Source organism: Acipenser ruthenus, chromosome 8 (genome assembly GCF_902713425.1).
Source record: "Acipenser ruthenus chromosome 8, fAciRut3.2 maternal haplotype, whole genome shotgun sequence".
Classification (NCBI taxonomy): Eukaryota; Metazoa; Chordata; class Actinopteri; order Acipenseriformes; family Acipenseridae; genus Acipenser; species Acipenser ruthenus.
Window position 1 is genome coordinate 34,047,481 of NC_081196.1, and position 14,382 is coordinate 34,061,862.

At 37.8% G+C, this 14,382-nt stretch overlaps 1 protein-coding gene across 2 annotated transcripts in view; it reads left to right on the forward strand.

Annotated features, from left to right (window-relative positions):
* Window positions 1-14,382, forward strand: part of LOC117407157 (proto-oncogene tyrosine-protein kinase ROS-like) — a 124,411-nt gene that overhangs the window by 77,249 nt on the left and 32,780 nt on the right. For both annotated transcript variants that reach the window (XM_034922726.2, XM_034922727.2), the window contains exon 42: window positions 4,284-4,418. In XM_034922726.2, the coding sequence (XP_034778617.2) occupies window positions 4,284-4,418 (135 nt within the window). The remainder of the gene's footprint in view (window positions 1-4,283; window positions 4,419-14,382) is intronic.

A 14,382-nucleotide genomic window follows, 5' to 3' on the forward strand; every position in this document is an offset into this window, starting at 1 on the left:
CACATTTGTTGGTACCCCTTAGAAAAGATAATAAATAACTGGATTATAGTGATATTTCAAACTAATTAGTTTCTTTAATTAGTATCACACATGTCTCCAATCTTGTAATCAGTCATTCAGCCTATTTAAATGGAGAAAAGTAGTCACTGTGCTGTTTGGTATCATTGTGTGCACCACACTGAACATGGACCAGAGAAAGCAAAGGAGAGAGTTGTCTGATGAGATCAGAATGAAAATAATAGACAAGCATGGTAAAGGTAAAGGCTACAAGACCATCTCCAAGCAGCTTGATGTTCCTGTGACAACAGTTGCAAATATTATTAAGAAGTTTAAGGTCCATGGAACTGTAGCCAACCTCCCTGGGCGCAGCCGCAAGAGGAAAATCGACCCCAGATTGAACAGAAGGATAGTGCGAATGGTAGAAAAAGAACCAAGGATAACTGCCAAAGAGATACAAGCTGAACTCCAAGGTGAAGGTACGTCAGTTTCTGATCGCACCATCCGTCGCTTTTTGAGCGAAAGTGGGCTCCATGGAAGAAGACCCAGGAGGACTCCACTTTTGACAGAAAAACATAAAAAAGCCAGACTGGAATTTGCTAAAATGTATATTGACAAGCCACAATCCTTCTGGGAGAATGTCCTTTGGACAGATGAGTCAAAACTGGAGCTTTTTGGCAAGTCACTTCAGCTCTATGTTCACAGACGAAAAAATGAAGCTTTCAAAGAAAAGAACACCATACCTACAGTGAAACATGGAGGAGGCTCGGTTATGTTTTGGGGCTGCTTTGCTGCGCCTGGCACAGGGTGCCTTGAATCTGTGCAGGGCACAATGAAATCTCAAGACTATCAAGGCATTCTGGAGTGAAACGTACTGCCCAGTGTCAGAAAGCTCTGTCTCAGTCGCAGGTCATGAGTCCTCCAACAGGATAATGACCCAAAACACACTAAAAGCACCCAAGAATGGATAAGAACAAAACATTGGACTATTCTGAAGTGGCCTTCTATGAGTCCTGATCTGAATTCTATCGAACATCTATGGAAAGAGCTGAAACTTGCAGTCTGGAGAAGGCACCCATCAAACCTGAGACAGCTGGAGCAGTTTGCTCAGGAAAAGTGGGCCAAACTACCTGTTAACAGGTGCAGAAGTCTCATTGAGGGCTACAGAAAACATTTGATTGCAGTGATTGCCTCTAAAGGTTGTGCAACAAAATATTAGGTTAGCGGTCCCATCATTTTTGTCCATGCCATTTTCATTTGTTTTATTATTTACAATATTATGTTGAATAGAAAATCAAAAGCAAAGTCTGATTTCTATGAAATATGGAATAAACAATGGTGGATGCCAATTACTTTTGTCAGTTTCAAGTTATTTCAGAGAAAATTGTGCATTCTTCGTTTTTTGTGGAGGGGTACCAACAAATTTGAGCACGTCTCTATAATTAAAGAGGAGACTCCCTATTTAAATGGGTTTCATGAAAGTGGAAGAGACATGATTCCTTCAATGCAAAGTGTGCTCCATCATCCATACTCCAGTGTAAACATTCACCACTTGATCATGGTTAGTGAGAGCATGACAAATGCAGGTGCTTACATTGTACCCCTTCCAAAGAGACTTGGCCGTCCTTTGCATAGACTATTTGGATTTTCTGTACTTCAGTAAAGCAAAGGCTTCCATTTTTAAACAAGCAACCTTCCAGCTCAATGTGGTTAAGAAGCGCGTGCTCTTTTTCCGCATTCTGAATAATCCTGGTTATTCAGTCTCAGTGTTTTCATGAGTCTGTCACTGGAAATGAATGATTGTTAATTTTTGCTTTCCAAGCACAATGGGAGGATTGAAAGGGCTATTGTGTCGTGATGTATATCATTTCAGTTTCAAAAGCAGATGTAATTAATCAGTTTAAAACAGAGGGGTTATATAACAAGACAGTAGTTTTGTATAATCTTATAATGAAATTGATAGTATTATGGGTTGTGTTTGATCAGTTTCATCATACAACATGTGAAATGTTATGGGTTATTTATTTATCTGATAAAATGCTGTTTACTGTTTTCTTCTGAAAGCCTTGTCGTATATGTTAATATATTGTATTTAGGGTGTCTCATTGTATAAATTAATACATTGTGTGTATGGTGTCTCCTATTGTATGAGAAGTGTTATCATGTGCAGTTCGGGTGAGTAATAGGTGACACCCTACACATGACTCATATAACTTATTATGAAATCACAAAATGAAAATTGTACCAAGGGACTGTGTCTTATGCATGGGATGACATCTGTACACAGTATAAGATGTAGTGGAATTCTGAAACATTTGTACTGGAATCCTTAATGATGATTGGTTGATTTCTCTCTTTTACGATTTATAATATAAATTATTTGTTTATTTCAATGTTTTGCTAAAGGATAATCGGGTTGGTTTATGAAGAACTATACAACATCCACTAATTTAGCAAGGCATACAAATTGATTACAGTACATTGTTATCAAAACACTAACCATTTTAAAGAAATGTGTGTGTGTATATATATATATATATATTTTAAAGCTTTGTTTTATTTTTTTGACATTTTTTTTTTCAGGACATTTTTAGGTTCATCCATTGCTCGTCCAAATCCAACATTTAAGTTGCATAAATTCACCTGTCTGATGTGATATCAATAAAGACAAATTACCCACCCTGTTGACATCTTGAAAATGGCTGGAAATAACTGTGTGCCTCCTGTTCTCAGTTCTTACCCTCATTTTGTCTGTCAGTTAAAATTACCATCTCCTTCTCCTTCACGTTGTGGGGCAATTGTAGTCATCAGGTATAGTTCATACTTTGTTTTTGAAGGATTCTTTGACGTTTAATGCAGGCCACATTTCAGCAGCCCTACGTTTCCTACTCTTGTGTGGACTGGGAGCCAAGAGACCTTGGTTTTGTGTCCTAGCTTACCTTAATTACATTACAAACTAAACAAGTACATATATCTTAGATATTTTATTAATTATATAATCTACCTTTTCCTAATATTGTATTTCTTGTCTGGTTCTTTATTGTTGATTCTGCTTTTATCCTTATTTGTCATTCTTAACTGACTATTCCAGCCAAAATAGCTTCTGAAAAGACTTCAAGGCTGAACGTGGGGGCAGCTAGATGAGCTTTTTAAATGAGGCAAACAAGACTTGCTATACTAAAATGTCTTCAATATAACTTCAATCCCCAGAACACATTAGTCCACATTACAAAACTACCACAAATGTTTCACAATTCCTCAAAATTATTCAATGTGTACCTTTCTGTTTAAGTATGAAAGAGACCTGTCTGGTTGTTGGCTCATTTTGCAACAGGCTCAATCTGGAAGTGTCTGATTGGACTCAAGTGAGCTTTTCTGGCTGAACTTCCTAATTAGTCCCCACGGATAGCTGCAGTAAAGTTTCATAAAATCTGCAAAGAGAAAAATGTATGTTCTGCAAAGAATTGTCCAATACTGCGGCAATTACTTTTTAATGAAAAATATTGTTAATGAGTATTAATAAATAAGAAAACACAAGTGACAGTTAAGTAAGCAATAACCCATGACAGGGTGTGCGGTAAGACATACTGTAGGCCTATAGTCTATGCACACGTCACTGTGGGGCAAAAGGATTAAAGAAACTGGAAATCCAAACGTGACTTTCTAACTTAATCACATCACCTGATCACATACAAGAGCCTTGGCTCCCGCTAAACATTCCCAAATGCATTGCAATCAAGTTGCCACTTTTTTGGCACAAAATTAATTTCCCAAAATGCAAAGGCTGATTCTGTATTGGCAGCCAGAGAGCTGTCACAAGATATTGCTATCATTGCTATCACAAATTGCTATCATGATATTATGCTTGTTTAAAAATGTAGCCCATTTTCTTTTCTTTTTTCTTTTCTTTCCACGCGCATCCTGAGAGGGAATTACCATCCTAATAAAAAAAAAACGTGCTTCTGGAACCTTCTTAAAGGTGTCGGACAACCCTAATAAAAAAATGTGCTTCTGGAACCTTCTTAAAGGTGTCGGACGACCCTAATAAAAGAACGTGCTTCTGGAACCTTCTTAAAGGTGTCGGACGATCCTAATAAAAAAACGTGCTTCTGGAACCTTCTTAAAGGTGTCGGACGACCCTAATAAAAAAACGTGCTTCTGGAACCTTCTTAAAGGTGTCGGACGACCCTAATAAAAAAATGTGCTTCTGGAACCTTCTTAAAGGTATCGGACGGCTCCAGGTGAACTCATCCAAGTTTTTTCCTCTGCTCTTACTCTCTCCGCAGGTCTTTTGGGATCCTGATCTGGGAGATCATGACTCTGGGGCAGCAGCCGTACCCTGCCCGCACCAACCTGGAGGTCTTACACTTTGTCAGGACTGGAGGCAGGCTGGAGAGGCCAAGCAGCTGCCCTGATGATATGTAAGTTGCTTGCTGAAATACCTTGTAGCACAGGGATCTACATTTGAGCGGTCATTTTGCATTTCCCTTTTCTTGAACTGATTAAATAATCATACTTTTATTTGGTTCTGCAATTTGCCCTCCATAGGCAATCTGGTGGCTGATGTCTAGACAGTGTGATGCTTGGTTGTATACCTAGTAGAGGTAGTTTAGAGTTTTGTACTTTTAAACATTAGCCGAGTGTTTAGAATGTTGTATTAACGTTTAACCATTGTCCAAAATATTCTGGCAGCATTTTATAAAAAGTTATGGAGGACTTCTCATAATGGCTTTTTTGATTGGTTACAAATACTTCCAATTTGTAAAAGTTTAAACATATTTAATCCTAAATGAGGATCCTGAATCTGTTCAGTCTGTTCACAACTTGTATTGCATGCAGTCACCCTGACTTGCCAATAGATGGCAACTGTCATATTCCCCTCTCGCTTGGACTTTAACTTTAGCCTTAAGTAATGTAGTAGATTTACTGAAGTATCCAAATGCTTAACCACAAGGACTGGTTAGTTATTTGTCTTTTCACCTTGATATCTGAATTATTCAACTTATTTTAAAGATTTGGCAGGTCTATAAGAATATTCTGGATGTGTTGAGAACTGGTTTGAAATGTTATAAATTTGCACTAGGGTGTGCTATGATTTTCATTGCATTCATTTATTGAGACCAGTTATAACACACTGATCCCTGGGAAATCATGGAATCCTATCCCTGAATGAAAATAAAAAATAGTTCAGTATTATATTAACTGCTTTTAATCTGTAGTTTTGAAGAAAAACCATATACAGCTAACATGTATTACCATTTTAAAATAGCTGCTTCTATACTGTAAAAGTTCTCAGTTTCCATACCTTGCTCTCAGAAAATGTATTCCACTTGCATTTGTTCTGGGTCAAAGCATGTTACTGACTGAAAGCATGTCAGTCGCTGACTGCAAGCAGGTTAGTAAATGAGTGATGCATGTGTTTTGAATAATAACAGGTATCTTTTATGGAACTATTTTGTTAGCTTCAATCACTTTAATGAGCATTATAAAAAACAACAATACCTGACACAGCATTTTTTGGCAGAGATAAGCCCAGGTAAACATTACTGTCCTAAAACCAGCTTCATTGGATAAAGGTGGGGAATAGCCAAGAAGCAGGATCTTTCATAGAACACAATGTAAAGCCATGATACTGCCAATGCCAATACCACCGAGTGAATAAGCTGTTGAAAAGCTTTTCTGTCTTGTTCTTTAATTTGTGCAAAAAAGGTTTGTCGACAAACATGCGCTTATCTAGCACAATTGCATATATTTATATAATGAATAATTAGGGATTTATTAGATTTAATGAAATGCATGACTAAACATGTTTTTAAACAGCAGTTATGTTTTTATATACCGATTATTTTTATCCCTCAAGAATCAGTATAATGAGGGCATTTTATGGTAAAATGCAATGTCATCATAAAAATTTAGTTAATGTGTCGTGAGACTTATTAGACCTCCGCATAATACTAGTGACCCCTATAAGATAATAGGTGAGGTTAATGTTGATTTGACTTTCTGCAGGTTGTGGTCGTAATGTAATTATCCTGCTCCCTGTGGAAGTGTTTTAATATCATAAAAATGCAGACAAAAACAATTCTGATAAATTCATCAATCATAGTTGTCCTTATAAAATAAAAAAGATAGTTAGAAAAATAAACTAAAAACATACTCAATGACATTGAGCAGACAGCAGTGCCCCCTAGTGGGGAAAGGGGATCCAAAGGGAAAGCTGTGTTAAGACACTCGACTGTTTGAAAGGCAGTGGCATGTCTTCTTAATGTTAATGCTTAAAATGCGTTCCAGTACGTTGTCCCCGACAGAAATGGGCTTCTCTTGCCTTTTCAAGAAGCAGATGCTTAGTGCAGGCTGCCTCTGGAGCTGTCAGGGGTCTTTCTGGGTCGTTAAAAAGATGTTTAAGTCCCTAGAGATGGGGTAAGGTGGTACAATACACTTCGCATTTCAACTTGGATTTAGCACTTCATCTTGGAAGCCTGGGATTGAATCGGCATATCTCATCAGAGAAATGAGTTTTAGGTATAGAGGTAGTTCGCCCTTCATTTAATTTAAAACGTGACAAATGGTATTGCATTGATTAAAGAAAGTTCTCAGTTTCAATACCTTGCTTTCAGGAAATATTTCACACTTGCACTTCCTAGGTCTTCCGGTTCATGTTACCGGATGAAAGGATGTCAGGCAATAGGGGGAAAAGCTGGCTGGTTAATTGAAAGAATCAGTTTAAGGGATGGGAACAGTTCCACCCTCCAGGTCAATGACAACGCATGGCCTGTTAACCTAGTGTAGTACAAGTTATATGTTTTACAGTAAAAAAGCATAACATGTGTTTCACTTAAGAAGAGGTACGATTTATGGAACTCTTTTGGTAGCTTAGAATCACTTTAATGAGCATCATAAAAAACAACAACAACAAAAAATCTTTATAACTTGTACAAAACTGACTAGTGCATCTGTCACTGGCTGTGTTTTACAGAACTAATTATCCTTCAGATTTTCTGCCGCAACTTTTGCACAAAGTTGCTCAGTTAGACACAAGGTAACATTAGTCTTTTTTGTCATATTAACATTACTTTTCCCTGCCGACATAATCTATCTTTCAATCATGCACTCTTTGTGGAGAACTGTGAGGTTTTATTAAAGAATAGCCAAGGGCACATCATTAAAAACATATTATTAAGTATCATTTTCATTTTATATAAAGTTCCCACAGAGCTAACAGTGGGACCCCCAGACCGCAATTTACTTACTGCTTCTCCCTGACTGAGCTCAATCCCAAGTTATTCTGAAACAAGGACATTTTAGTTGCAGTGCAGTGGTTTAATTACTATTCTAAAGTAGTGGCTATCCCAAGTGCGAGGTCATTTATGGGAGGCAGCATTCCTTACTTTATAAACCCCCTCCAAATCCAGTGATTCTCTGTGGAAATCACTGGCGAGTGGGCTCATACCATTAGACGTGTCTGGACTGACTTAGCTCCAGCTGGGGATTGAGCCCAGAGCCTGCCAAGCCAAAGGCATGCATGCTAACCATTACACCATGTGTTTGCTGCATTTACTATTGGTTAGTGCAATATAGAAACATCACTTGTTCATATTAAGACTGAATACAAGATGTTTCTTTTACAAGAAAGACATTGTAGCGAGTCTGTACTTTAATTCAATTGTTTCTAAAATAATACAATATTTCAGAGAGAAGCTAGAGAGAAAAAAAAGTAGAAAACACCTGTCATAACACTGTCAACCACCATGGGCAGCCAGTACGATGTGATGTGTCTGCAAGGTGTTTAGATCTTTCTGAAGGGATACGTGATAGTATATTGTCTGGGATCCTTAGGCATGCAGCCCCACATTGATGGTGAGGTGAGATTTACAAGGTGCAGATGGGAATGTGGAATATTGGTATGCTGTAGAGAGAAAGAAAAGTCACCATATTCTTTTTCAAATGCTTAGAATCCCTACAGCCTCTATGAACCCTGTTCTGTATTTCTTGAAATAAATAATACTTTTATAATAATAATAAATAATACTTTTATTAGTAGCCTTAGAATTAGACGTGCATGGTATGGAGAGTGAATTGCCCTCTACCAAATAGAGACTTGTTCCTACAGGGTACGTTTCTCAGTGTGTGTTCTTACAGGGCAGAAAAAGTCCCCACAAAGTATGAAAATGTGACAATACCTACTGTACCTTATGAGGGCATTGGTCTCATCTTTGTAATGTTTAAACATTTATTCAGTCCAAGTTTTAAAAGAAAACTTTCAATGCAAGAATATTTACTTTTAGACCCCACTTTCATTATTGAAACACCCCTCTGGTATTTAGAATAGTAAATCTACACACTATATGACTCAATACAAAGTCCTCATAAGTGAACATGTGTGTGTGTGTGTGCGTGACTGTACTGTGAGTTTTCAGCGTGTACCGTCAGTCAGTCGACTGAATTCATCACCGGTTAGGGGATTAGAAAATAACGATTAAAGAATGGCTGAGAACTTGTATGCAAATGATTTCACTCCGTTAGATGGTATTTTTCTAGGAAAGGGCTAGTCTCAACCCAGTTTTTCTGTTATTCATATTGTTATAATTCCTTTACAGTTAGGTCATTACTAGCAATCAGGGTAGGCCTAGATTACAATGCCTTATTTGGAAATGTCATGTGAGATGCCTAATGCTGCATTAAAATAAAATAAAGACAGCGTTGTCTGGATGTTATGGAATTCAACATAGGCTTGCTGCCAGGAGTGGTTGGGAACTGTTGTGTGAGTTTCGAATTTTAACCAAGCATGATAACAGGAAGGTGCATTTTAAGTGAATTAATTTAACTTCACACACACAAAAAAAAGATTAGTTTATGAAGCCTGATTTCATAAAGATTGCAGCTTTCACAATACAAACTGTGCTGTGTATAGCAGAGCTTCTGGTTCAATGAGAAAGTCTTGTTTGTAGAGCATGGTAAAATAGTACAGATGTCATTTTTACAAAATATATATATATATATATTTTCTTGGTGTCGAAAAAATTAATTTCAGTGCAAACTGTCCAATGTCCTATAATGAATTCCTTCCAGGTGGTGGGCTGGTCTTGCAGCAGTGCACTTGGAGTGAGAAATGAAATTGCTGCCATTAAACGGTGAGAGACAGTGGCTCTGGAAGGCACTGTCTCAGAAAGTCCTAGGAGAGCTTTCCTTCACTGAATTGTACTGGTGTGATGCTGATTAATGTCCACTAGCGGCTGAGTTGAGACCCCAGACTCATTTTATTGGTTGGGGCTTTTACATTTTTTTTTTTTCAAAAATCTAGAAAGTCTAATCCTTAAAGGGTTCAAAGATACTGGATCAGATTAATGTTCCCCCACATTTAAAAAAATAAATAAAATAAAATAAAATAAAATAATAATAATAATAATAATAATAATAATAATAATAATAATAATAATAATAATAATAATAATAATAATAATAAATTGGCTTTTTAATTATTCAGTATGTCTTGTTCCTCATGTAATTGATTGATTTCAGTATTCATTCCCCTGTCAGGATGTGAGTGGCATGGGGAAGAAGTGAATGTCCAAACAGTTCAATGCAATTAGAAAAACGTCCGTATTTATTAAATAAAATAATATAATCTGCCCCCTCTGCCAGCAATGGTATGGGGGAGTGAATACAGCGGGTTTACAGTCTCAAACAATAATACACAGAAAACCCAAACATCCACCTTTGTGCACGGAAAAGTGCTCCAGGACAGGTGGTGTTGTGGTGCTGTGCCGTGCTGTGCTGTGCTGTGCCGTGCCGTGCTGTGCTGTGCCGTGCAGTGCCGTGCAGTGGTGGTCATGCTCCAGGGTTTGTTCTGGCTCCGTGGCTGCAGCTCCCTAGCCTCTACTCCTCTGTAACACAAAACAAAAACAAACAACAGCGCTCCGGCGTATTAGTAACTCAACGTAAAGGGCTGTACTCATGTAGCTGCGTCCACTTTGTACTGCCAAACTATCCAATCGTTGCGTGCAGCTGATCACAATGGATTTATTTAGCAGTCTTGCAACTACGTTCCTTCTCCAAAATGTCCGATTATTCTGCTGCTGTGGGCTTAAAGAGACCCCAAGCCTCTGCTTTTTTCTGCCTCCCCATTTATTTTGGCCGCCACTGACTAGGACTTTTATAAATTGTAATATAAATGGAAGTTTCGTGTGGCAGACTAATTTTGCTTTTGTTTACTTTAAGCTTTCATGAATTCAGTAAGATTTGGGTCACAGTGACCTTATTCATGAGTTTCAGTCACTGATTGGTTGGATAAATTAAGTCTGTATCTCCAGAATATATATATATATATATATATATATATATATATATATATATATATATATATATATATATATATATATACAGTGCCATGCAAAAGTATTCAGACCCCTGACCAATTCTCTCATATTACTGAATTACAAATGGTACATTGAAATTTCGTTCTGTTTGATATTTTATTTTAAAACACTGAAACTGAAAATCAATTATTGTAAGGTGACATTGGTTTTATGTTGGGAAATATTTTTAAGAAAAATAAAAAACTGAAATATCTTGCTTGCATAAGTATTCAACCCCTGTGCTGTGGAAGCTCCCAGTTTACACCGATGAAAGAAATTGCCTTAACATTTGCCTCCACCTGTGAACCATTAAAGTTGCTGTCACATTTTCTGGATAAAAACCCCACTGTTGAAGGATCATTGGTCAGGCTGTGAATCTGAAGGGAAATGAAGACCAAAGAGCATTCTACAGAAGTTAGAGATAAAGTAATACAAATGTATAGATTAGGGAAAGGGTACAAAATAATATCCAAGTGTTTGGATATCCCAGTGAGCACAGTTGGATCAATAATCAGGAAGTGGAAGCTGCATCACACCACCCAGGCACTGCCAAGAAAAGGCCATCCCTCAAAACTCAGCGCTCAAACAAGGAGGAGACTTGTGAGAGAAGCCACAGAGAGGCCAACAATTACTTTGAAGGAGCTACAGAGTTCAGTGGCTGGGAGTGGAGTAATGGTGCACCAGTCAACCATATCAATAGCTCTGCATACCACTGGCCTGTATGGGAGGGTGGCAGGAAAGAAGCCGTTACTCAAAAAGTACCATCTGAAAGCACGTCTGGAGTTTGCAAGAAAGCATGAGAGTGACCCAGCTGCGATGTGGGAAAAGGTTTTGTGGTCAGATGAGACCAAGATAGAGCTTTTTGGCCAAAACTCAAAGCGCTATGTGTGGCGCAAACCTAACACTGCCCATGCCTCACAGTGAAGTATGGTGGTGGCAGCATCATGCTGTGGGGATGCTTCTCATCAGCAGGGACTGGGCATCTTGTTAAAATTGAAGGAAGAATGGATGGAGCAAAATACAGGGAAATACTGCAAGAGAACCTGCTTCAGTCTGCTAAAAAACTGAAGCTTGGGAGGAAATTCACCTTTCAGCAGGACAATAATCCCAAGCACAAGGCCAAAGCAATATTGGAGTGGGTCAAGTACAAAAAGGTGAATGTCCTACAGTGGCCCAGTCAAAGTCCTGATCTCAATCCCATTGAGAATCTGTGGCACTATTTGAAAATTGCGGTCCACAAGCGTCGTCCAACCAACCTGAACAACCTGGAGCAAATCTGCCAAGAAGAATGGGCCAAAATCACTCTGACACTGTGTGCAAAGCTGGTACATACTTACTCCAAAAGACTTAAAGCTGTTGCAGCGAAAGGTGGCTCTACCAAATATTAATGTGTGGGGGTTGAATACTTATGCAAGCAAGATATTTCAGTTTTTTATTTTTCTTAAAAATATTTCCCAACATAAAACCAATGTCACCTTACAATAATTGATTTTGAGTTTCAGTGTTTTAAAATAAAATATCAAACAGAACTAAACTTCAATGTACCATTTGTAATTCAGTAATATGAGAGAATTGGTCAGGGGTCTGAATACTTTTGCAAGGCACTATATATATATATATACAGACGTGCTCAAATTTGTTGGTACCCCTCCACAAAAAACGAAGAATGCACAATTTTCTCTGAAATAACTTGAAACTGACAAAAAGTAATTGGCATCCACCATTGTTTATTCCATATTTAATAGAAATCAGACTTTGCTTTTGATTTTTTATTCAACATAATATTGTAAATAATAAAACAAATGAAAATGGCATGGACAAAAATGATGGGACCGCTAACCTAATATTTTGTTGCACAACCTTTAGAGGCAATCACTGCAATCAAACGTTTTCTGTAGCTCTCAATGAGACTTCTGCACCTGTTAACAGGTAGTTTGGCCCACTCTTCCTGAGCAAACTGCTCCAGCTGTCTCAGGTTTGATGGGTGCCTTCTCCAGACTGCAAGTTTCAGCTCTTTCCATAGATGTTCGATAGGATTCAGATCAGGACTCATAGAAGGTCACTTCAGAATAGTCCAATGTTTTGTTCTTATCCATTCTTGGGTGCTTTTAGCTGTGTGTTTTGGGTCATTATCCTGTTGGAGGACCCATGACCTGCGACTGAGACAGAGCTTTCTGACACTGGGCAGTACGTTTCGCTCCAGAATGCCTTGATAGTCTTGAGATTTCATTGTGCCCTGCACAGATTCAAGGCACCCTGTGCCAGGTGCAGCAAAGCAGCCCCAAAACATAACCGAGCCTCCTCCATGTTTCACTGTAGGTATGGTGTTCTTTTCTTTGAAAGCTTCATTTTTTCGTCTGTGAACATAGAGCTGAAGTGACTTGCCAAAAAGCTCCAGTTTTGACTCATCTGTCCAAAGGACATTCTCCCAGAAGGATTGTGGCTTGTCAATATGCATTTTAGCAAATTCCAGTCTGGCTTTTTTATGTTTTTCTTTCAAAAGTGGAGTCCTCCTGGGTCTTCTTCCATGGAGCCCACTTTCGCTCAAAAAGCGACAGATGGTGCGATCAGAAACTGACGTACCTTCACCTTGGAGTTCAGCTTGTATCTCTTTGGCAGTTATCCTTGGTTCTTTTTCTACCATTCGCACTATCCTTCTGTTCAATCTGGGGTCGATTTTCCTCTTGCGGCCGCGCCCAGGGAGGTTGGCTACAGTTCCATGGACCTTAAACTTCTTAATAATATTTGCAACTGTTGTCACAGGAACATCAAGCTGCTTGGAGATGGTCTTGTAGCCTTTATCTTTACCATGCCTGTCTATTATTTTCTTTCTGATCTCTTCAGACAACTCTCTCCTTTGCTTTCTCTGGTCCATGTTCAGTGTGGTGCACACAATGATACCAAACAGCACAGTGACTACTTTTCTCCATTTAAATAGGCTGAATGACGGATAACAAGATTGGAGACATGTGTGATACTAATTAAAGAAACTAATTAGTTTGAAATATCACTATAATCCAATTATTTATTATCTTTTCTAAGGGGTACCAACAAATGTGTCCAGACCATTTTAGAATATCTTTGTAGAATAAGCAATAATTCATCTCTTTTCACAGCTTCTTTGCTTTATTCTATGACATACCAAAGGCATGCAAGTATACATGATAAAATAGCTTTTAATTTCATCACTTTTCAGGAAGAATGAAGCATTATTTCAATGAGCTGTAAGGGTACCAACAAATTTGAGCACGTCTGTATATATATATATATATATATATATATATATATATATATATATATATATATATATATATATATATAATCAAAGCACATTTGCTTTAATAATCTACTTCAGATACAGTGAGTGGCATATGTTAACAAATAATTCAGAAATCCATTTAGGCTCTTACTTTAGGATTGCGTATAACTGACATAGGAGCATTATTGGAATCTTAATACCCCATAGATTATTCTATTCTAATTGTTTTCTACATATTTGTATACTAGTAAGAATGCAGTTGACTGCATTGCTGCTGATGTTTTCCAGCACCACCAAGGGAACAAGTTGGATCTCAGTGGTTTCCCTCCTGCTGAAATTACAATGAATTTAATTCAGTGTAATTTCCCTAAGCACCTGTATGAAATTTCCAGTTTAATGCATACAATTTGTTTCTCCTGGTTCAGTTGCTGCTGGGCTGCTGCTCAGCACCATGGGTTGGAACACAGCTTACAGGTTAATATGAACACAGCTTAAGAGTTTATGTCAACGAATATGAGCATGGCATATTTTACTCCAGAGAGATTTTCTTACCATAATATCCCAGCTAATCCAAAATTAAAAAACATTCTAATATTCATGACAAAAACATTTTTGTCCTAGCACCAATATATATATATATATATATATATATATATGTATGTGTGTGTGTGTGTTTTTGGATCAATCACTGTATTTATGTGACAGCTGTGAATACTGTACTTCTGTCTCTAGTCTGCTCTCTTCTGCATTCTTCTTAAACCCTCACTGTGG